Source organism: Pinus tabuliformis, chromosome 3_2, assembly GCF_031772625.1.
Source record: "Pinus tabuliformis cultivar Carrire ecotype Pingquan chromosome 3_2, CPIR1, whole genome shotgun sequence".
Taxonomy (NCBI): Eukaryota; Viridiplantae; Streptophyta; class Pinopsida; order Pinales; family Pinaceae; genus Pinus; species Pinus tabuliformis.
The window spans coordinates 582507130-582532495 of NC_142302.1; the positions used below are offsets into that span (position 1 = coordinate 582507130).

At 43.1% G+C, this 25366-nt stretch overlaps 1 protein-coding gene across 2 annotated transcripts in view; it reads left to right on the plus strand.

Moving 5' to 3' along the window:
• The window catches only part of LOC149181897 (proteasome subunit beta type-6-like), a 271961-nt gene that overhangs the window by 181413 nt on the left and 65182 nt on the right, over positions 1 to 25366 (plus strand). For both annotated transcript variants that reach the window (XM_089416713.1, XM_089416714.1), the window contains exon 7: positions 19698 to 19771. In XM_089416713.1, coding sequence (XP_089272839.1) covers positions 19698 to 19771 — 74 coding nt within the window. The remainder of the gene's footprint in view (positions 1 to 19697; positions 19772 to 25366) is intronic.

Genomic DNA, 25366 nt, shown 5'->3' on the forward strand with positions numbered 1-25366 from the left:
TATCTAGAGAACGTCTATGTTTCCTTATTTCCAGTGTGCTTGAATGCTAAGGAAAATTGCACCATTTGGCCATAATGGCTTACTCAAAGCCAGAAACCATGACCTTCAGGATGCTGCCATGGTGCTTCCTCTCCTTCCAACCAGGCTTTGTCTACTCCCATCCTTGACCCAACAATGCTCTGTGGGAGCAGAGGTCCCTTCCAGGGCATGTGGCTGCCAAACATCACCCAACAGACGGGAAGAATATAGAGGCAGAGAAAGCATTCGAGATGACAGAGAGATACCTTTCTTTTGTAAAGAATTTGCTAATAGCCCATCAGAAAAAGCTAGTGAAAAAGAAGCATCTATAGTTATTTATTTATTTACATTTGCTGAAGGTTGTAAGTTATAACTTATAACCATCCAGATCATATTGTAAATCTCCCTAATTTAAGATGTAAAATATTCCAGTCCATTGCATCCTGACATGTCTTTGGTGTTAAAAAACTTAGGTCACTCCATTTTATTTGACAGTCCTGCTCTCTGGATCATTTTTTGAACCTTAACATTTGCTTGCATGCATGATACCTTGTTAAACCAAAGTATTCCTAGGGGACAGTTTGTTTCCTGTATGTTTAACTTTCTGCGTTACATTGAATTTTCATAAATACCTGGCCGAGGGAACGGGGCATATTATATCTTCAGTATTTTCTTCCTGTTGTAAAATTTTTAGTAGTCATTACAGCAAGACGTTGGTTAAGTTGATATGACTTCTTCTTTGAGGTGAATCTATATTGCCATCCAATCAAATGTTTAAAATTGCATGCATGTTAATGACCCTTGCATAATTGGATAACGCTATCTCCATATTTGTTGTTTGTGCATGCCATGTGAGACTCTATCTTAGTTTAATATATAGTCAAGTGTTGTTAGGGTCCAACCCTAACCCGTTTATTTATGTAATAAGCCCAATGGGCCGAGTCATAGTCATAGTTAGTTAGAGAGTAAATAAAGCCCGCATTAATAATTGTAAGTGGTTGACCTGCATTAGAGAAAAGGGACCACATTGAGTTGTAAATGGGCCATAGTTAATAAATAAAGTGGTTAAGCCATGTTATGCAATAGACCACTAGTAGTTAGGGTTTTGGATGTCATTTAGCTATAAATAGTCTTAGTTAGTAAAGGAAAGATCATTGAGTCTTATTGTAATCAAGCTCTGCTTTGTTGGAGGTTTCCCTCTCGAAGAGGCAAGTGAACATTGAATCTATTTCTGAATAATAAAATACTAACTGTTTTTCTCATTTTATTCTTTGTTCTGGGTTATATTTCTTTGCATTTCTGGTATTCTGGTATTTCTCGCAGGTCAAGAGCATAACAAGTGGTATCAGAGCACTTTCCAGGGCTGGTTGTACCTCCAATTTTCGCAGATTTTTTTTAGGCTAGAGACGTGTTTCAACGTCTTTAAACCACGGGATCTATTGTTGAGCGCATAAACCTGCGGATTTGGGGAGGCATGCACGCAGGAACTACAAGAGGTGGTCACACTTGTTGGACTCCCTTGTAACCCCTGTGGGTACCCCTTTGAGTAGTAGTGCATTAGACAGAACCGCGCACGGACTGCACTTCCACGTACCTTTGGGTATATCGGAAGCCCCCTAGACTCACTTGAAACCTAGCCTTAGATAAGTCGTCGATCGTCTTGCTGCTAGAGTGCATTGAGAACAACACTTGGGGAGATTACTTGCGCATACGATAGGGCAGTCGGGTAGTACGACTAAGGGTACGATCGATCCTCCTTAGTTAGCACCTTGAAAGATTAGGCTGAGTACTATTTTTGGACGCCTGTGTATATTGCAATCTGTAGCACCTGACACTCCTTTGTGACAATAGTTCCCTCTGCTATCTGAAGATCGCCCACTACGTTATATTCCAGATCAGATCCAGCAGTTGGGGTTCTGCCGCTGCAGTGCAAATCAGATACAACAGTTGGGGTTTTGTTGCCGCTGTACAAATCAGATCCAATAGTTTGGGTTCTACTGCCACTGTGCAACTCAAATTCGGCAGTTGGGGTTTCACAGTGCCGCTCAGACTCTTTGTGCAGTGAGGCTTGTTGCTACTACAGTCCGGGCCCTATTTTTGCAGGACATTGGGCACAATTAAGTTTTCTGGAATTTGGCCACTGCAGTATTGATTAGTGGGGAGTAAAACTCCTTTCGGAGTAAAAAAAAAAGTCTGAGACCATCCCGGGACGCTTGCAAGAGACTTAGCCCATAAGCTTTAGGACGACGAGCTGATCGTAGTGGTACCATTCACTTGTCAGCCTCAATTTTCCGGCGATCCCAAATTTTTTCCGAAGTGACTTCAAGTGATCCCTGCCAATAGATTCCTAAGGTCGCCTTCTTTCCAAGAAGACTACTCTTAAGTAATTGACCAGGGTTTGTGTATGGTAGGTACCAGATCTCAAGTCATGGCCCATGAGAAGATCGAGAGCCTTGAAAAAAGGTTGGATGAGTTCTAGGGAACTATGGACCAAATTACCTCACAACTTTCACAGCTCAACAATATGATGCAAAGGTCTCATTGGGAGGAGCATAGTGTTGATGAACACCTCGAAGGAGAATCTAGCCATCACATTCACTTCCATGGAAATCACCAACATTCCCACCCTCGGCCACCCAAGCTAGACATGTACAAATTTGATGGCTCTAATCCTACAGTATGGGTAGCACAAATGGAACAATATTTCTCCCTTAATGATATCTGTGAAGATCAAACTAAACTACGTGTGGGAGCCCTTTACTTGGACCAAGAGAGATGGCAATGGTGGCAGTGGCACCAGAAATGTTATCTTGAGAACATAACTTGGCACATGTTCTCAAAAGCCCTATGTGACCGCTTTGACAGGGAATCTAATTTTTTGGGCCGTCTCACTAAGCTCCGACAGACAGGCATAATAAAAGACTACATTGCAGCCTTTGAGACATTGGCCATCAGAATTGATGGTCTAGGAGATGACTTCTACTTGGAGTGTTTCATTAGTGGTCTCAAAGAAGCCATCCAAGCCCATGTCTGGATGCACCACCCAACTACGTGGATGGATGCCTGCAAAAAGGCCATCGAGGTGGAACTCGCCTTAGCTGCCCAGTCCACTCGTCCAAATTTTGTAGCCAAGGGGTGTCCCACCCAGGCTCAAGGCCTTACCCAAACACTTAAGGTTCAAAAGGTGTCTCCAGTAGAAATGGCTGAAAGAAGAAAATAAGGATTGTGCTACTATTGTGATGACAAATACTCCCTGGGGCATAAATGCAAGGAACCAAAATTCTTTCAAATTGATGCTACTGATAACAACTCATCTGAGGAAGCCCCACCCCTTGGGGGGCCTGAGGACGAAGTTGAGGAAACCCAGCCTGACAATGATCTCACAGCTACGCCAGATGAACCAGTTATCTCACTACATGCTTTGGCGGGCATTTCTTCGCCTCAAACTCTCAAAATCCGAGGCTTTCTTAAACATCGACTAGTAGTGGTATTGATTGATAGTGGCAGCACTCATAAATTTATCCATAAGCAAGTCGCTGAAGCTGTTCATTGTTTTGTGCAGGCAGTCTCTAATTTCCAAGTCCTTATCGCTGAGGGGGGACCATGAAATGTGAAGGCCATTGTGAAAATATTAAACTTCAGATGGGAGACTACCACCTAAAGACCCACATGTTTGCTATTGAAATGGGTGGTTGTGACATTGTCTTGGGTGCTGAATGGCTTCGCACATTGGGCCCGATCACAATGGATTTCCAGGAGTTATATATGAGCTTTAAGCAGAATGACCACATGCATACATTACGTGGACTCCAGGTAGGTACTCCTACTATCATCAGCTTGCATTGAATGGAAAAGCTTTTGAAAAAGGGGCATCATGGAGTCATCACCCAATTTAATGCCATCCAGGCCATTGAATACGCTACTTCTCATATTCATCCTGAGATGCAACACGTCTTAGACCACCACCAACAGATATTTGATAAACCTAAAGAGCTTCCACCCTCTAGGGGAGAACATGATCATAGCATCCCTTTGGTCCCGAGGGCCCAACCGCCTAGTGTGCACCCATATCGATATCCTTTCGCCCAAAAGAATGAAATTGAAAAAATCATCAAACCTGTGTTATTCATCCCAACATCAGTCCTTATTCATCACCAGTGGTCATGGTGCTAAAGAAAAATGAGAATGGTGCATGTGTTCAGACTTTCGGGCCCTCAACAAGCTCACTGTCAAAGACAAATTTCCTCTGTTACACAGGAACCGCTCCGTAGAGGTGGGAAACCTGTTCCAGTGGTTCCTGCGCTCCTGGAAGATTTGGAACTGTATGGGAACGTTCCCTTTTCTGTGGGAGCTGCAATGGGAGCTTGGGAAAGTTCTGGGAGCTTTGAAGACTATTTTTTTTGGAGTTCCCACGTTCCCTGGGGTTGGGGAATACAAAGCATGTAGACAAATATGTTGCACTGCCCACAAAACATGAGGCTTTGTTGAATCCTTCGCAAGAACAAAGGCCAAAGACATCCTTAACACCGATACCCTTAATTGAGAAACTAGAGCAATCCCTTGATGGGTTAAGGAAGCATGTGACACCTCAATGTAAGGGCGATATCTGAGATGTCATGCTGATGAGTATTTATTTTTTTGTTTATGTATATGTATTGCAGAAGATTGTGTGCATATTGTATGTGGCAGTCAATACTTAACCATTAGAGTCACTTTACTTTTTCTCATAAGAATAATTAGAGAAACATAGGTAAAATTGTTCCTTTGTATTTTTAAGGCAGATTGTTTCAAATACTAGTCATGTGTCAGAGAACTGATAATGAACTTGAAATTTTAATATTTTATATATATAAAAGGGAGAGACTCAGGAAGAGAGACACCCAGAGAATATATTTTTATATAAGAGAGAATGTAGATTTAAATTGATTTTAATATTTGAATATTTGATTTAATATTAATTTTGATTATTATATAATTATATATTTTTAATTTTTATATTTTTAATTTTTTTTATTATATAATATTACCATTCCCGATTAGCCGTTTCCTGTAAATTTTGGGGAAACCTTTAGTTGTTCCCGACACCCGTACCCAAGTTCCCAACGTTCCCAAGTTCCAGAAAATCATGCAACATAGCAAATTTCCTATTTTGGTTGTTGATGATCTTCTTGATGAACTACATGGTGCTCAGTTCTTTACCAAGCTAGATCTTCGCTCTGGCTATCACCAAATATGCATGAAGGAAGTAGACATTCCCAAGACTGCCTTCCGAACCCATGAAGGCTATTATGAATTCTTGGTCATGCGATTTGGTCTCTGTAATGCTCCATCCACTTTTCAAAGCCTCATAAACCACCTGTTGAAACCATATCTCTGAAAATTTGCCCTCGTCTTCTTTGATGACATTCTCATCTACAACCTAACCTGGGACAAACATCTTCAACATGTAGACCTAATCTTGTAATTACTCTGGAATCACAAATTATTTGTCAAATTGTCCAAGTGCTCTTTTGGCATGGAAGAAGTTGAGTATTTGGGACACATTGTGGGTCGTGAAGGAGTGAGGGTTGATCCAAAAAAGATACATGCAATGCAAGATTGGCCCCAACCAAAAACCTTGAAGATTTTGAGGGGATTCTTGGGTTTCACTGACTACTATCGCAAATTTGCCCGCAATTATGGTCACATTGCTAGACCCCTCACTAATCTTCTCAAGAAAAATTCATTTCTCTGGACTAATGCAGCTCAACAGGTGTTCATGGCTCTCAAACAGGGCATGTGCTCCACTCCCGTATTGGCCCTACGAGACTTAAACAAATCTTTTGTGATTGACTGTGATGCTTCTGGTATTGGTATTGGTGTTGTATTAATGTAGGAAGGTCAACCATTGGCCTTCACCAGCCAACAACTGAGTGGAAAACATCTGGGTCAATCTACCTATGAGAAAGAAATGATGGCCATCTTACATGCAGTAGACACCTGGCAACCATACTTGTTGGGGCGACGTTTCCAAATCTGCACGGACCATCAAAGCCTAAAATATTTTTTGGAGCAACGTCTATCATTGCCACAACAAAATAAATGGTTGGCCAAAATGATGGGATATGATTATGAGATAATTTACAAGAAAGGGCATGACAATGTAGTAGCTGATGCTTTATTGCGCCAATTTGAGGATGAAAGCACCCTGCTATCAATCTCTCTTCCCATACCAGATTGGATTGAAGAGGCCCGCAAGGAATGGTTCTCACACCCCTCTCTCTCCGAACTTATTAATAACTTGAGAGAAGATCCTAATTCCTCAACTGACTACTCTTGGAAGGATGATATTCTTCACTACAAGAATCGAGTAGTTATATCGCCGCCATCCACCCTCAAAATCCGCATTTTGGAAGAATTGCACTCATCTCCAACTGCAGGGCATTCAGGCTGACAAAAGACTTATGCATGCGCTCGTCGTTCTTTCTTTTGGACTAGCATGAAAAATGACATTCTTACTTTTGTAGCTGAACATTATGTGTGCCAACGTAACAAAGGAGAAACAATCAAGTTACCGGAACCTTACAACCATTGCCACTCCTTGCCTCTGTTTGAACGGATGTTTCCATGGATTTCATCACTAGTCTCCCAAAGTCGGGCAACAATTCCGTCATCATGGTGGTTGTGGATAGACTTTCTAGATATGCTCATTTTTGTGCTCTACCCCACCCATTTACCCCCACTTTGGTGGCTCAAGCTTTCATGGACCAGATCTTCAAACAACATGGCATGCCGACTTCCATTGTGTCTGATCACGACCCCACTTTCACCAGCAAATTTTGGCAAGAACTTTTCAAGCTACAAGGCACACAACTCCAACTAAGTATCGCCTATCATCCCCAAACCGATATGGTTAAACAGAAGCAGTCAACAAATGTTTGGATACATATCTAAGGTGCTTCACATCAGAAAAGCAACATCAATGGGTACATTGGCTACCATTAGTTGAATGGTGGTATAATACTAACTATCATGAAGCCACCAAGGTGACTCCATACGAGGCAGTGTATGACGAACTCCCACCTTCACCTATTTCCTATATCCTTGGATGTTCTAAGATGCAAGTAGTTGATCAACTCCTACAGAACTGTGCCACCATGATAGCTCATCTCAAAGATAATCTACATTGAGCTCAAAATCGAATGAATCAACAGGTAGACCAGCGTCGTTTCGAGCGCACATTTCATGAAGGGGATCAGGTATTCCTGCGACTGCAACCATATAAGCAAACATCTCTCAAAGAAAAGGGCTGCTAGAAACTAGCACCAAAATTCTATGGACCTTATCAAATACTTAAGCGCATTGGAGCAGTCACCTACAAACTGGCCTTGCCACCAACTTCAAAAATCCATCAGGTCTTCCATGTATCATGCCTCAAGAAAGTGGTGGGGAATAGTCTACCCAAATTGGATGAGGAAGGCTCACTCTGGCTCCAACTAGAACAGGTCCTCGATACCCGTGAAAGACATCTTTGCGGCCGCACGATCAAGGAAGTCCTCGTGAAGTGGAAAGACACCTCCAGAAGATGTGACTTGGGAACCAACAACTATTCTTCAGCAGTTTCTGCAGCTTCAGCCTTGAGGACAAGGTTGTTTTTGATGGGGGGAGGGCATGTTAGGGTCCAATCCTAACCCCTTTATTTATGTAATAAGCCCAATGGGTCGAGTCATAGTCATAGTCATAGTTAGTTAGAGAGTAAATAAAGTCCGCATTAATAATTGTAAGTGGTTGACCGGCATTAGAGAAAATGGACCACAGTTAGTTGTGAATGGGCCATAGTTAATAAATGAAGTGGTTAGCTCGTGTTATGCAAGGGAACACTAGTAGTTAGGGTTTTGGATGTCATTTAGCTATAAATAGTCTTAGTTAGTAAAGGAAAGATCATCGAGTCTTATTGTAATCGAGCTTTGCTCTGTTGGAGGTTTGGCCCCTAAAAGAGGCAAGTGAACATTGAATCTATTTCTGAATAGTAAAATACTTGCTGTTTTTCTCATTTTATTCTGTGCTCTTGTAATGTTCCAAACTTAAATAAATAGTGAGATGCAAAGAAAAAACGATTTATAGCACAATTTTTTTAAATAATCAACAAATGCTCATAAAAACTCTAGAATTAAGAACCAGCTGACCCATTTTTTTAATCAATGGAGCAAGTATAATAGTATGGATGAATGCACCTGGGCTTGCCTCAAGGGAAAGCTTGACAGAACCCAGGGGTCAAATAGTAATCTCAATGCTGGAAAGAACTGCTCCTCTAATGCTCTGCACTGTATCCTAGTAACTACAAGTCTACAACTGTTGGTTGGAAAGGAGCTGCAAGAAACCCTGCCTCCAGTGCTCAGAAAGTGATGAAACTTCAGCCACAAACTGCTTGGCCAAAACCCACAAAAATCCATAAATGGTTTGGCCCGATTTGGACTTCCCAAAATCAATCCCCAAAGGCATTGTGTAATCACAATTCTACACTGTCTGCTGCAAAGATACAACTGAAAACCCCACTTCGGTGCTCAGAAAATTTTGAAACTTTATATTTGGGATCCTTGTCAAAAACCCAGAGAAACCCAGAAATGGTTTGACCGAATTTTGAACTCCCAAATTTGACCTCTTCTGTGGCCCACACCCTCCAAACAACTCCAGAAATACGCCTTGCAAGGAATGACCACAAAGTCCTCCTCTAGGCTCTGAAGTGGAAGTAAACACCACTCCAAATATCTCCTCTAACCTCCACGGCAAAGCTCATCCTCAAGGACTCATACTCTACCCACCAAATGAGTTACCACACACTGCCTTTGTGCTTGCCCAAGTAGTGCAAAAGTCACACTGCCAAGCCAGAAGCTCAATCAGCTCCCAAACTCTCCCAGATGCTGACAATCCTCCCTAGCCTCCTCTCCAGAAAATCTCACATCAAATATTCACTGCTAAGCACCACCAATGAACTCGACCTCCTCCCCACTGTGTCCCCCAGTAATATGCACAACCGGGAAGGAATGCTACTGCTGGGAATCACAATGTGATCCTCCTCTTGATGAAATGAAGAAAACCTTCGTAGGGTGGCACTTGAAGTCCCTCAAAGATAGGGGTGAGCCCTTTGCCTGAAAAAATCGTGCTAAACAACCAGTGACTCGGCTTAGTAGCTCGAGCAACCAAAGAGAAATCAATATACTCCAATAAGATGAATGAAATGAGGAGAACTACCTGCTTTATATCGATTTCGTGGAACACTTTTCCGTCCAATTTTACCTCCATCGTGGGCTCTCACTTAACCACCTCCATGCAAAACAAACTAGGGAGTTTGTATTTCTCTAGTGTGGGTGGCCCCCATATGTAATATAACCACAAAAAAATAACTTTCTTAAGTATAATCTCCTAATATAAATCGAATAGGCCCCACTATCTCCAAAATTGGCCCCAAAATGCAATAATTAGTCTTGTTTCAAATTAATTTAAGAAGGGACATGACAATCCTCCCCTCCCAAATGTTGCTTGTCCTCAAGCAACTTCAGTGCTAGATGCTCAAGTATGTGCTCACCCTCCGAAGTAGCATCTTCATCCGACAAGCTCCTCCAATGCACCAAAAATTGCTTGTCCTCAAGCAGTGCTTGAACAAGTGTCCTCTCTGACGGTGGATTCCCACTATTGCCATAAACTGCACCAAGGTCCCAAATATGCCATTGGATCGTCATTTATCACTTCACTATCCTATAGTGAAGGAGTCCCTCGATACCAAGATCCTAAGCCAACTTGATCAACGTGGAGCACCCCTTGCTCCACTCACTATCCTGCTAGATAGGGGCGTTAGAACCCCTCTGTCTACTGCTAATAAGTAGAGCATCCTGTCGATGTAAAACTTTGTCCAAATCCTCATGAAGTTGTCCTACCGAATAGTCCACATCATGCGCTTTGATTGTGGGCCCCTAAAGATACAACTCAATCCCCATGCTAATGAAGCCTTTCCTGCATGATCTCCTCCTGAAATCCTCTTTTTGGCCCCCTTGCCATGCTGATGAAGTCTCCCACGCCATCAATGAATCACGAAAACCTCGTGGAAAATTTGGATGGCCCTCTCTTGTAGAGACCAGCTCACCCCTATGGGTAGCTGAAACACTAAGTACTATGATGCTATGGCCCCCTACCTAGTGTAGCAAGAAACTATCCTATTGACCTTGTGACACTCTGGTCATCACTAATTGTCTAGCATGCTTGTGCCATAACCTCCTCTCACATAACTCTCGTCCACAATCCATGTGATGATCGAGGTTAGGCCCAACTTGCCAAAGCGCCTCAGTAGTGCCAATGCCTATTCCCTCATGGCTCGCCCCATTCCTGAGAAAAAATCTGTGTCGCCCTATGGTGAGGGTTTTGGTGACTTCTCATGTGTTTGCCTGTGAATGAGTTAGTTTCCATGTTATTCTGACCAGGCTCACTAAGGAGTGGAGTATCCCACCAATCCACTGGATCCTTGGATCCCATAACCATACTAGAGGTCCACAACCCCAAATCCTCTTTGCCTGTTGCTGTATTATGCTGCTAGTTGTTGGGACCCCTTTGTGCCCTGTCTTTGTCTCCTGTAGGTATCTAATAGGTAGACATTGAGCATCAAGAACCTGTGCCGCGAATATCCAGCTGCTCTGTGCTTGCCAAATCATATAGCGAAATTTGCTATCCCAGATCCTCATGATGTGCCCAGGTACTGCTGGTAGCCTAGGCATCATCCTGAGAACAAAGACTATTGTCCTCCGCACCTCATGCTCACCTAACGCCTTGAGTTGTTGAACTGAAAAACACCATGTAAATCCCCCTTGGTCACCTCCCCAAGTGTGAGCCTAGGGGTGTAACATATGCTACCTTGACAATCAACAATGTCATCCCCAAGCTTGTAACTGTCAATTTGTGCACCTACCAAGTGTCTCAACTGAAGAGTCTCCTCTCGGCTCATGAGACAAGGTGTCTCATCCAACTGCCTAGGGTGAGCCTCCCAAGCCCTGTTTCTTGAATGGAGATTGTCAAGGGGCAACAAAAAAACACTCTGCAACTGTAAACAATACTGACGAAGGACGTGTATGATCAAGAGTCTGCTAGAATGCTCAAGAGTAATCCTACGGACGGACCCCATTCTGTCTCGGATCTGTTGATAACTCCCATGAAGCCCTGTAGCCACTAAACATGGTGTCCCCATATGCTCAACAATGTCCTCATTGATCCTAGGTGGGATGCATCCAATGGTACATGCAGTGCCCCTGTCCATAAGACTCCTGGGAGGCAACACTCCAAGGGCACGCTGTGCGCGCATCATCTGCCACTGCATACCACCCAGTATAGCTACACTCCTCAACATGCCACTGCACGCGACAACCTGTCCCTGTACACCACTGGATACTCCCGACTATGGCTATACAATCCTCTACCGTTCTGTGTCACTACATGTATTCAATGCAATGTGAGGCACTCCCAGTCCGCAATGTAGTCCAACATACTACAACATACCCCCATGCGTTACCATGCCCATCCGCAGACCACTGCTCCACGCTAGATGCTCCTACCCATCCCTGGATGTGATGGCCTAAAGCTGTGTCGATATGCGTGTTGAAATTTCTAAGTATTACCCGTTAGAAATTTTATCTGTATTCTCTGGTTTATTTTGTCTACTTGTTTAATTACTAACAATTTATTTAACCATAGAAACACTGAAATAAACACAATACACTCTCAACCATCTACAGATCAACAACTGAAAGAAATAGACAAACAAACAAGTGACACCGTTATTTTTGGACAATTGTTCCTGGAAAAACTGGTGTAGCAGTTCTGAGGGTTTTTATTATTAAGCAGCTTTTCTGAGTACACTGGGTGCCAACTAGCTCACGCGACAGAGATAAACAAATCTGGCAGTAATACCTCTCTTTGGAAGCAGATATTCAGCAATTCTGCCCCATGAAACCCTCTCCAGCACAATTTGAAGCACTGTGTCAGCCCTCCTGGCCTTTGCATCAACCCTTTGAGGTTCTGTGCAACCTCTCTGGCCCTCTGCGTCACTCCTCTAGCCTCTGCGTGGATGACGCAAGCCCTTCTAGCCTTTGCACAGTCCCTGCTAGCCTTTACGTGGCTCCCTTTGGCTCTGTGTTTGCCTCTGCTTCTGCGTTGGTCTTCCGACACCATCTCTGCCTATCTGCCTCATACTCACTGCCCCTTGCTGCAACTTTGATCACTAATTCGATTTCTCTTAGCAAACCTTGCTCTAGAAAATCGAATGACTGATCACTCTGGTGTATTCTCCAATTGACCCTCAAGCCTCCTCTTATACTTTTCCTGCGGGTATTTCAACGACTGAGATTACATCTCTAATCAAAGGCTAAGATTAGATTTGGCTTGATCCATGTCCTTTGGAACCTTCTAGCCTAGTTTTATATCAATACCCATTAGTATTTTATTTTTCCTAAGTTTAGACTTAGGAACTCCATTAAAAATATTAATTACTTTAATATCTCCTTAACCGGGTAGAATCTGCCCAAACCATTTCTGGGTCTTGGAGATCTCATGTGCTTTAGCCTCTCCACCAATTTTCATGGCTAGAGCACATCCGATGCTACCCCAAATCAACACTCCCTCTTAGCGAGCACTGTGCTCTAGTAATACTCCTCACTGAGCATGATCCTGATTATACGGCACTAGTACTTGTGTTGATGCTAGGCCTCCCCGCCCAACATCCTCTGCACTGCTGCCCATGGCTTTGCCACTGCCATTGCTACATCCGTACGACAACTCCCTCTGCATTTGTGCTGCTGCTGGTCCTTTCTCCCAACACTGCATCTGCACTGTAGTTCTCCCTCATCATGCTGCATCGTGCTACTGCTACTGCTACTGCATTACAACTCAGTTATTGAGAAGTAAGTAACTGATCCACCCAACTACTGACATCCTCGTCAGGCTAGAAGCGCTCCCGCTCTCGATGCTGAAGCTCTCTCTGTCACTATCTCCTGCTTCCTCTACTGCCTCTGTGTTGCTGCAACAACTCTATGCTTCTCGCACCCCTGCAAACCTCTTTGTGCCATCCTGCACTGCTGCAACTTCCTTTTTGCCTCTCGCACTGCTGCAACCCTCTCTGCGCTACCTGGGACTACTACACTGCAGCACCCTCTGCCGCTTCATCCACATCTGTTTCTACCGACATCCGCCATCCTGTTACTCTCACTTCGGGCCTCCCGTAGCTAGGTATGATCCAAGATTTTGGGTACCTCAAGGATCCTGCCCCTCATCGCTTGTAGTCTTCCTGACTACAATTCGATGTCTCCCCACCTCTTCTCTAGAGGTACATGAGCACTCATGGTACAATCGTCATCCTCCTCTACCTCCTTTTCCGGCTTCGCTGGTGCTGCCTTGGAGTTAGACGCCTCTACCTTATTCTTCTTCCTTGGACACTGGTTCGCATAATGCCCCAGTTCCCCACAGTTGAAGCACTTACACTCGGAGAGGTCCTTTTTCTTCCTCTTCTCCTGCTTCCCCGTAGATGCCAGAGCTGCATCCTCTTCCTCCTCTTTCTTGACTCGGGCTCCTTCGTTGTTACTTCTCGTCTTAGTCAGCCGTCTGATCTCTTCTTGGCGAAGAGCTGCCCACAATTCTTCCCATCCTGGAAGATTCGCTCTGCCCAAAATTCTCTGGACGAATGTCTCCCACTCCTCGGAGACTACGTTTAGGGCGGCCCTCACCATCAACTCCTAATCCAGCGTGGCCCATATGGAAGTTAGTTGGTCCCGGATCTCCTGTAACCTGTCGAGGAAGTGATCTATCTGCTCCCCCTTCTACATCTGGTACGACTGCAGCTGATTCTCCGGTAGCATCTTCCTCTGCACGAAAGTGCCTTGATACAATGTCTTCAAGGTGTCCCACATTTCCTTTGCCGTCTCCTTCTCGGCAATATGCTGGACCACATGATCCTTGACCCCATCAAGTATGATACATTTCGCCTTGGCCATTGCATCCTCATACCTTTCATTGTCAGCTGGGTTGACTGGGATAGCCACGGTTCTCAAGGCGAAGGCCTTGATGCGATGTCTATCTAGAATGGACAAGATCCTGGCCTTCCAGATGACAAAGTTGGACACCCCGTCCAGCTTATCCTGATCCCTCAGTCCATTCATGGCCATCTCTCTGCTCTTCCTTTCGACTCCTCTGAGTCTCTACTTCCCTCTGGAAGTTCTCTCTGCAACTCCCTTTGAGTCGCTACTTCCCTCCTGGAAGTTCTCTACTAGACTCCCTCTGAGTCTCAATTTCCCTCCTGGAAATCCACTTGCCAATCGTTGAGTCTCACCTCTTCGATCTCCTATGCACCTGCAACACTAATCTAGATTTCTTGGCAAGAAATTCGCCTAGGTAGCGACTCCCTCTACCTTGGTTTTGCCCCGTTAGGTATTGTTCTGTCTCGGTAGCAACAACACCCCACCAGCTTCACTCTCTCTGATCTGCCCACAACTTCCTATGCCCAAACAGCTGAAGAACTGAGCCTCTAGGCTCTGCGCAATCCCGACAAGGCTAATTTGCTCCCTTGGCCAACTGTGTTAACCCTTTTGGTCTTTGCGTGGCTCTTCGCGAGCCTGTTCTGCCTTAGCCTCTGCATTGGGCTCTTTCTGGCTCGAACTAATGACGCAGGCCCTCTGCGTCAATGCTTCACTGCTTCTTTCTGCTAGGAACAACTTTTGTCACTCGGAACCATTGTTTCAGCTCTCCTATGGTTTGCAATGCTCTAATACCATGTTGAAATTTCTAAGTATTACCAGTTAGAAATTTTATCTGTATTCTCTGGTTTATTTCACCTACTTGTTTAATTACTAACAAGTTATCTAACCATATAACCATTGAAATAAACACAATACAGTCTCAACCATCTGCAGATCAACAACTGAAAGAAATAGACAAACACACAAGTGACATTGTTATTTTTGGATAATCGTGCCTGGAAAAACCCAACTTGGGAAAACCGTTGCAATAGTTCTGAGGGTTTTTATTATTAAGTAGCTTTTCTGAGTACACTGGGTGCCAACTAGATCACCGGATAGAGATAAACAAATCTCGCAGTAATACCTCTCTTCGGAAGCAGATATTCGGAAAGTCTGCCCCACGAGACGCTCTCCAACACAATCTAAAGCACTGCATCAGCCCTCCTGGCCTCTGTGTCAGCCCTCTGAGGCTCTACGCAGCCTCTCTGGCCCTCTGCATCACTCCTGCAGCCTCTGCTTGGATGACGCAGGCCCTTCTAGCCTCTGCGTAGTCCCTTCTAGCCTTTGCGTGGTTCCCTCTGGCTTTGTGTCTGCCTCTCTGCTTCTGCGTTGGGCTTCCGACACTATCTTTGCCTCTTTGCCCCTCGCTACAACTTTGATCACTAATTCGATTTCTCTTAGCAAACGTCGCTCTAGAAAATCGAATGACTAATCACTCTGGTATATTCTCCAACTGACCCTCAAGCCTCCTCTTATACTTTTCTTGTTGGTCCTTCAACGACCGAGAATACATCTCTAATCAACGACTAAGATTAGATTTGGCTTGATCCATGTCCTTTAGAACCTTCTAAACCAATATTATATTAATACCCATTAATATTTTATTTTTCCTAATTTTAGACTTAGGAACTCCATTAAAAATATTAATTATTTTAATATCTCCTTAATCGGGTAGAATCTGCCCAAACCATTTCTGGGTCTTGGAGATCTCATGCACTTTAGCCTCTCCACCAATTTTCTTGGCTAGAGTACATCTGATGCTACCCCAAATCAACAATGCGTCGGCCTGCACCCGACCTGTATCATCACCTCCACCATTGCATCACTATGCTCTCTGATGAGGGGATCTGCCTTCCAAATCCTCCTTGAGGGACCCAAGAAGTGAATCTCCCTCGGTACTAGTAACAATTCCACCACTGCTCTGCTCCTCCATGTCCTCCATGCCCCACACAAATGTGAAGAATCCCTAGCTCCATGCAAGGTATTGTCAGGTGGCCTATCGGTGCCACCTCCTCTGACAAACTCCTGCCAAAGTATGGTGATCATCGTGTGATCCCATGCACAATTGTCATACCAAGACAACTCAAGGAGTCTACCCACAAACTGGTTGGCCGTTGTACTAGCCAAAACTCCCTTAGCGAATGTGTGTGCTCAGTCGCTACGCTAAATACACCACCACGGTCACAGTCAACCGGCATATCTGGGGAATGATAGGTAGTCCCACCTGGATCCTAATGCTAGTTTGGGCTTCCGATACCCCAATGCATGAAAGCTCCTGCTGAGCTTCATGTCGGTCCACTACCATCTCCATAGCCCACTGCACCGGGTACCAACTCAGAATCTCTCACCATCCAACCCCAAGAGAGGGATTGAATGTACAAACTCTCATACGTAGGACAAGCCTTCCATTCGACGAATGTTGCACCCTGCATTGCTCATGTCGCCTCATCTCATCGGCCTGGTCAACACATAAAATATGTCGAAGTGGCTTTGCCTCTCTCCCTCCAAGGTGCAGAGGCAAACTACTGACGCTACAAGCCCCATCTATGTATGTCTGAAGAGGGTTTCTCTGATGCTCTAAAGTGCACTCTAGTGGTACCATTAGGGAATCCAACTATTCCCCAACGCGAGTTAGTTTGGCTGTTGACTCGGCACAAACCACTCTCATGCCCTCCAGCTCCTCGTTTTGTTGTAGAATGGCCTCTCGTACTGTGGTGACCTTCTCTCTCAATGCTAGAAGGTTGGTCTGGAACTGATGAAACTACCATGGGTATCTATCACCTGGAGACTCAGTGATAGCTCTAGATACCTCAACAACTATCAGCTTCTCATCCATGGGTGGCTCCTCCTCAACAGATGGCTCTATATGTGTAGGCTCTATCCTCTCCACTATGGTGTCAACTGGGGTTATCAAAGAGGTCTCGAATAATGGTGACTCCTGCGCCGCATCGGGTCGATCGATGTGCACCTCACCATCCTGTGGGCTCTCAGCATCATGGTCAACCTCCTCCTTAGGCTCCTGATATCTAAAGCCAGGTCTCCACCAACAAAAGCGCCCCCTGGTCTCACCCTCTAATTGTCGCTGTCATCCTGCTCTTTTTCAGGAGATCTGGTGCCCAAATTTTGTCGGCTTTCCCCACTTGGTGTAGACGGTTGTACTCCCACGACTTGTGCACCTAGAGTGTCTCTGCTGTAAGGAGTAGGACAAGGATGGATCTGGTATGACACCTTCCTCAACTGAGCCAACCTCTCATCGTTCTAGCCGATTCCACCCCAGAATTCCTACATACTGGATCTCCCTTGAGCCATGGGTGGTGTAAGGTGTAACTCGTCATTGTGCATACATGCCCAAATCTCCCATGATCTTACTAGTTACCACAACTGGGCCAAGATCATGCTTTGATACCACTGTAATGTTCCAAACTTAAACAAATAGTGATATACAAAGCAAAAACGATTTACAACACAAAATTTTTAAACAATCAACAAATGATCATAAAAACTCTGGAATTAAGAACCAACTAGGCCATTTTATTAATCAATGAAGCAAGTACAATAGTATGGAGGAATCCACCTGGACTTGCCTCAAGGGCAAGCTTGATAGAACCGAAGTGTCAAATAGTAATCTCAATGTTGGAAACAACTGCTCCTCTAATGCTCTACGCTATCTCCTAGTAACTACAATTGTTGGTTGGAAAAGAGCTACAAGAAACCCCGCCTCCGGTGATCAGAAATTGATGAAACTTCAGCCACAAACTCCTTGGCCAAAACCCACAAAAACCTATAAAGGGTTTGGCCCGATTTGGACTTCCGAAAATCGACCCCCAAAGGCATTGTGCAATCCCCAACAATTCTACACTGTCTGCTGCGTAGATATGGCTGAAAACCCCATCTTCGGTGCTCAGAAAGTTTTGAAACTTTATATTTAGGATCCTTGTCAAAACCCAAAAAAACCTAGAAATGGTTTGGCCGGATTTTGAACTCCCAAATTCGACCTCTTCTATGGCCCACGCCCTCCAAACAACTCCAGAAATAAGCCCTGCAAGGAATGACCACAAATTCCTCCAAGCTCTGAAATGGAAGCAAACACCACTCCAAATATCTCCTCTAGCCTCCACGACAAAAGTTAGCCTTAAGGGCTGATACTCTACCCACCAAATGAGCTCCCACACACTGCCTCTGCGTTGGCCCAGGTAGTGCGAAAGTCACACTGCCAAGCCAGAAGCTCAATCAGCTCCCAAACTCTCCCAGATGTTGACAATCCTCCCTAGCCTCCTCTCCATAAAATCTCACATCAAATCTCCACTGCTAAGCACGACCAATGAACTTGACCTCCTCTCCACTGTGTCCCCCAGTAATACGCACAACCTGGAAGAGAATGCTACTACTGGGAATTACAACGTGATCCTCCTCCCGAAGAAATAAAGAAAACCTTCCTATGGTGGCACTCGAAGTCCCCCGCAGAAAGAGTGAGCTCTTCGCCTGAAGAACTCGTGCTAAACAACGAGTGACTTGGCTAAGCAGCTCGAGCAACCAAAGAGAAATCGATATACTTCAATAAGATGAATGAAATGAGGAGAGCTACCTTCTTTATATAGATTTCATTGGGCACTTTTCCCTCCAATTTTACCTCGATCGTGGGCCCTCATTTAACCACCTACATGCAAAACTTAACCACCTCCATGCAAACCGAACTAGGGAGTGTGTATTTCCCTAGTGTGGATGGCCCCCATTTATAATTTAACCACAACAAAATAACTTTCCTAAGTCTAATCTCCTAATAAAAATTGAATAGGCTCCACTATCTCCAAAATTGGCCCCAAAATGCAATAATTAGTCTTGTTTCAAATTAATTTAGGAAGGGACATGACAGTTCTGGGTTATATTTCTTCGCATTTCTGGTATTCTGGAATTCTCGCAGGTCAAGAGCATAACAAGTGTTGACAGAAGTTATAATTCTACCAAATTACTGCTGCTGGGTTTTAATTTGTTGAATGAGTGCCCCAACATTTAAGAATTGAAATAGAAATTGTACTAATGTTCATGAATGACTAGAATAACAATCAATGAGATTGAAAGACAAGTCAGCATGTAAGTTGCACTCAATTATAGAGTGGTAGATACTTTTCCCATAAATAATAAACTTAAAAAAATTAAAAACAACTAAGAAAAGTGAGGAGAGATAAAAAGCTATCTAAAGTATGTCACTCCAGCTGGACCTATGGCTGAGCTTTACTCTGAAGGCGAAGACAATAAATAATGTCCTAACCAATATAAATGTTATAGGAAAAGAATTAATTGAGCTAGAGGACAATATTATGGATTCTGATTTGTTGCACAAGTTTGTAAATTTTTTTAATTCACTTTGATTATGTCCTTGTCTGGGGAATAAATGGAAATGCATCCATTTTAATCTATCCTCATGCTTAGGATTGTTAAAGGAAAGTTAAAATTAGAAATGGCAAGCAAAAATTATTCTAGTTTTCTGATTTGAATTTGAGCTGGTGACTGACACTTAAAAGCAAAATTATTTAAAAGCTTCTGCTGCTGTGGTCACAACTATGCAATCATTTATCTTACACATGTTGAGGCCAATATTGATCTTTTATTGTAAGATGCTAAAACTGCTTTGTTTTCATTTCATCTTTATAGGATCTGGTTCAAGCTACCTATACGGTTTTCTTGATCAGGCATGGAAAGAAGGAATGAGTAAGGAAGAGGCTGAGGTATATGATAACTTCGGCTTTTATTTCAACTTGTTAATTTTAATAGTTATTCTTAAGTGTTTGAATGTGATGGATTTCAATGACAACCAATAAAATAAAGTCTGCCAGTTGCTATTATAACTATAAGTATCGTATGCCAGTCTTGATGAACACATCGTTTATATTGCTTGTTTGAAACACCGTTCTGCTTTTATTTGTAGAAGTGCTTATCCTAAAAAAATTCATATAAAAAAATATATATTTCCAGAATCCAAACTGCCTTATAAATTATTATGGTTACAATCCATTTAACTTTATATGATATTGCATATAATTTTTAATGATATGCTGCTTGAGCTCTGTGTTATATATTTTCATTATTTTTCTTATCTTTGAAGTGTGCAAACATTTTGAAGATATGATGGAGTTTGTTTTTTTATGTTTAGTGTTGAAGTCTTTTTTGTACTATAATCTTTCATCCATGTTGTTTTGGCATTGATAGTTGAGCAACTTTTATCAGTTCTTTCATTATGATGTAGGACAATTAAATTTGCTACACACATTACTGTTCATTCAGTCATGGCAGGGTTTTTTTTATTTCAAATGCATGCCTACTCTATTCCCAAGTGTGGTGTTTTCTAATTCCAATGCTTGCTTGAAAGTATTATTTTCTTTTTTCAGCACGTGTAAAGTTTATTACAATGCCCGTGAGATTTCAGCATTAAGTGGTTGAACCAATGTTGCACGAAGCGGGAGCGTTTTTTGGAAGCGGGGATGCCAAAGCGTTTTCTGGAATCGCTCAAAAAATTCATGCAAAAAAAAAAACACTAGTTAACAAAAAAATTAAAAACATGAATTAGAGAAATGCTTTATAAGGGAAAATTGGAAAATTCATAGCACAATGGACATACCTGGATAAGAGCATCCTCTAATTGCTCTAATCACAACACTCCATCCTCCAAATTGGGCTCCTCTGGATTCTTGTCCCAAATCAACAAGTCTTTATTAGATTTTGCATCTTCACAGTAATGGGACAACAATCGCAAGTTGTAATGAACATAAACCAAGCTCTCTGCCCGGTCTAAATTCAACCTGTTCCTTTTAACACTGTGGATGAAAGAATAAGAGCTCCAACACCTCTCTACAGAAGAAGTGTTTACCACCTGTGATAGCTCCCGCAATGCCAAACTTTGTAGAAGTGGAGTACCCCCTCCATGCATGTTCCACCACTCAAGAGCAGAAATAGTTTCTCGATCTTTGATTGCATGCATGCTCCCAAATGGACCAGTGTTGAGTGTATAGTTGCTCACTTGTCTCCGTACCAATGCAGCCTCCTCCTCATCAGGGATTAATTTACTCAATGCAGCCATATATTTTTTGTGAACCTCTTGATCTTGGTGTGGTTTTCTCTTGCTTCCCCCCCCCAGGTGCTGGTGTTGAAAGCCATGATGGATGATAGTATTTAGGTGTCAAAACATATGCTAATGCATGCAATGGAACATTAAGCATTTCCCATCGGTTTTCCACCTCTACACGAATATGATTGTACAAGGTGGTATCTCTAGGCTCAACAATGTCTTTAATCTGCCCCAACGTGCTATCCATTTTCTCATACACCTCCCCAATTACTGGTCGATCTGAATCTGCAAACTTGATCATGTAATAAATTGGTTTGGTGAATTGCAAAACATATTTAACCTGTCCCCAAAAGTAACTGTCAAGAACAGTGTCCTTGACTGCATTAGCACCATCTATGTCAGTGTTAATTTCATCCCATGAATCAACACACACCAGATTAGTTAAAGCTTGTCTCACCTTCACTAGCCGCTTAAAGGTGAGGTAATAACTAGCAAATCTTGTCTTTGCAATTTTAAGCAACTGCAACTTGGAGTAAGTGCCATAGAAGTAGTTTATCCTTGTATGCCCTGTGATGAATTTAATGAGCTGCTTCCCTCTCCTGTAAACCTCAACAATCCACCCACATTCTTTGTGTTTCACAATATCATGCATCAAAAGGTTCAATGTGTGAACCAGGCACCCAGACCAAAAGATGTGTGGATGAGTACGCTCAATAATTTTTCCTGCTGCCTTACAATTTGCTTCATTATCTGTGATCACTTGAACCACATTATTCGGACCAACATCTTTGATTGATTTCAATAGGAGATCTGCAATGTTTTGTGCAGATGCAGTGATGGAGGAGGAGTCATGACATGCAATAAATACTGCACCACTAGAAGAAACACCAAGAACATTTATCAAATGTTGGTTTCTAATATTTGTCCACCCATCTGATACAATGGATACCCCAGAATCTACCCACACATTTGTAAAACGTGTCAAAGCTCTTTGAACCTTAGCTTTTTTTCTTTCTAATAACACTGTTCTAGCTTTCTCATAGTTGGGGGCCTTGTATCCTTTTGGGGCTTCATTGATGGCCTTTACCATTTCATGCCAATAGGGAGAGCGAAGCACATTGAATGGTACACTGCAAGCACAAAGAAAACGGACTATCTTTCCATCCACATCATCCCTCCCAGCAACATTAAGGAAATCCCCTATTGTTCTTCTACCTCCAGAGCTTGCAGAAGTACCATGAGGAGATGAGCAACTACCAAATTTAGAGGTTGCACTTGATTCAGAATGAGTTTTTTGTTTCTTGTTTTTTTGTTGTGCAGCCATCTCTATTTGGATGTATTTTCTTCTTTCTTCAGTTGAAATGTTTGGGCAAATTTGTACCCCCACAGGACCCTTTTTTTCATCACTGTCCAGCACCCCACAAAGATGCCTCCTCAGACGGGTATATGAACCACAATATGGTTTTCCTCCATGACAACCATGAGGGCACACAAATTTGTAAGATCCACCACCCTTTCCCCCATCAAGTTTGGTCACATAGTTCCACAAGGGTGTTGATGTAGCTTTCCCATCTTGTGTTTCAGTGTCCCCTTCAGGTTCATCCCCTTCCTCCTCATCATACATTGGGTCACTCATATTGGGACCATCACCACTGTCCTCTTCTGTTTCTTCCCTTCTATTCCTATTCACCTTTGCCATCATTAAAACCAAGAGTGGAATGATACATAGAAGCCAAAAGAACACCATCTTGGAATATGGATATAGGTGGTGGACAACCTGTAAATAAAGGAGCAAGTAGAAACAATGGGAAAGAGTAGGAAAGAGAGGAGAAAAATACAAAAAAATTGTCAAAAAAATAAGGGAGTTTGGGGTTTGAACTTACCTCTTTAGCTCTTGTAGATGAAGTCCTCCAAGCTCTTGCTCCAAGCTCCTCCTCCTTCTCCTAGCTCCTCCTTCTTCACTCCTCCAAGCTCTCCTCTCTTCTCTTCTCCTCTCCTCTCTTCTCTTCTCCAACTCTCATAAACTCAAAGTGAGAAAATGAGGAATGAATGGGGGCTTTATTCTTTTCATTCCTCACCTTAACCTCACTCTAACCTCACCCTAACCCACCCCCTTAATGCTAAGTTAACATAACTTAAAAAAAAATTAAAAAAAAAGTGTCTTTTTCCCTTGCGCGCGGCCTGCTTGCCCGAAGCGTACGGAAGCGTGCGTGAAGCGTGCGCTTCCTCCTCCGAAGCGTCGCGCTTCTGAGGCCCGAAGCGCCGCGCTTCTGAGGCCCGAAGCGCTGTACGAAGCGCGCTTCGGAGGCATGGAAGCGGCGCTTCCGTCCAGCGCTTCGGAAATTCCAGGAAGCGGCTAAAAAAGCCGAAGCGGCGCTTCCGAATTCGGAAGCGCCGCTTCCGACGAAGCTTCCTAGGCGCTTCCGCCGCTTCCGACGAAGCTTCCTAGGCGCTTCCATATGGGACGCGCTTCGGGGCTTGGAACCGGGGGGGGGGGGGGCGCTTTGTGCAACACTGGGTTGAACATCTGTGAAAGATTGCATGATTATGGTTATGACATTGACAGAGTAAAAGGAAAGAAAACCTTTGTACATTGCTTGAACAAGCAGGAGTGGAAGAAATTATGTTAAATGTTGAATTTAGACAGAAGCTTCCACATCACTATCTATTGAAGTTTCTAAATCTACTTAGTTAGAAACCCTCCATGCACTTTATCTGATTTATTCCTACCTACTTATTATGTTACTTAACAAGTTATTTACAATGTAAATACTGAAATTAAATACTAGTGCATGCTCAACATATTACAGATCAACAACTAAAGGAAACATAAACAATCACACCATATGACACCATTATTTTTCGACTAATGTCCCCGGAAAAACTCAATGTGGGAAAACTGGTGCAGCTATCTGAGGGTTCTCTTATTAAGCAATATCATAGTACAATCTGGGTGCTGGAATTGGCCTACCCAACAGAGAATTCCCTTGGCAGTAATGTCTCTCAGTTTGAGACAAATCTTCTGGCTGCAACCCTGGATAATCCTTCCAGCAGCTCCTCAGCACCAATCTGCCCTAGAAACCCAAGCGTCAGCCTTTTCTGGACTACGTCAACCCCTCTCTACCCAGTGCTGGCCCTGCGTCACCCCGGATGGGTCTGCGTCAGCGACGCTGGCCTCTCTGAGGCTCTGCACAGCTCCCGGTTACCTCTGCCTGGCCCTGACTGGTTTTGCGTCACTCTCCTCGGCTACTGCACTGCTCTCCCAACACTATCTCTACTTCTCTGTCTCTCTGTACTCAATGCCCCTCAGCTACAACTCCCGATCACTAATTCTATCTCTCTTAGCAAACTCCGCTCTAGAGAATAGAATGATTGATCACTCTGGTGTCCTCTCCAAGTGACCCTTAAGCCTCTTATACTTTTCCTGTTGACATATCAACAACCGAGATTAAGTCCCTAATCAATGGCTAAGATTAGATTTGGCTTGATCCATGTCTTTTGGAGCATTCTAACACAATTTCATATTAGTACACATTAATATTTTAATTTCCCTAAGTTTAGACTTAGGGACTCCATTAAAAATATTAATTATTTTAATATCTCCTGAACTGTAAACTTAGGGACTCCATTAAAAATATTAATTATTTTAATATCTCCTGAACTGTTTAGAATCTTTCCAAACCATTTCTGGGTATTGGAGATCTCATGTGCCCCAACCTCTCCACCAAATTTCGTGGCTAGAGCACATCCGATGCTACCCCAAATCAACACTATCCCCAACATTGGCACCATGCGTTGATAGGAAAAATCTATCTATAGTTACAAGTGTAGAGTGATGACAATGTGCCAGAGTCAATCATGAAAAATATGAGTGCACATAAATGAGTGGAAGAGATTATGCTAAATGTTGAATATAGACATAAGCTTACACATCACTATCTCCAGCAATGGTGCAATGTGTTGAATGGAAATCTATCCATAGTTACAAGTGTAGAGTAGTGAGAATGTGCCAGAGTCAATTAAAAAAAATATAAGTACACATAAATAAATAAGAGAAAAGAACAACTTACAATTTCAAGCATATGGGAATGTCAATATGGTGTCTATAATTTCTTCAACTCAAATGTTCTATGAACATATATTTACAGATGATCTACAGCGATGAAGGTATGAAGTATAGACACCATTGGGGCCCCCACCTGTGATGATAATTCAGTTTGAAATAGAGGGTTTCTTATAGACATTGAGGTCCTATGTA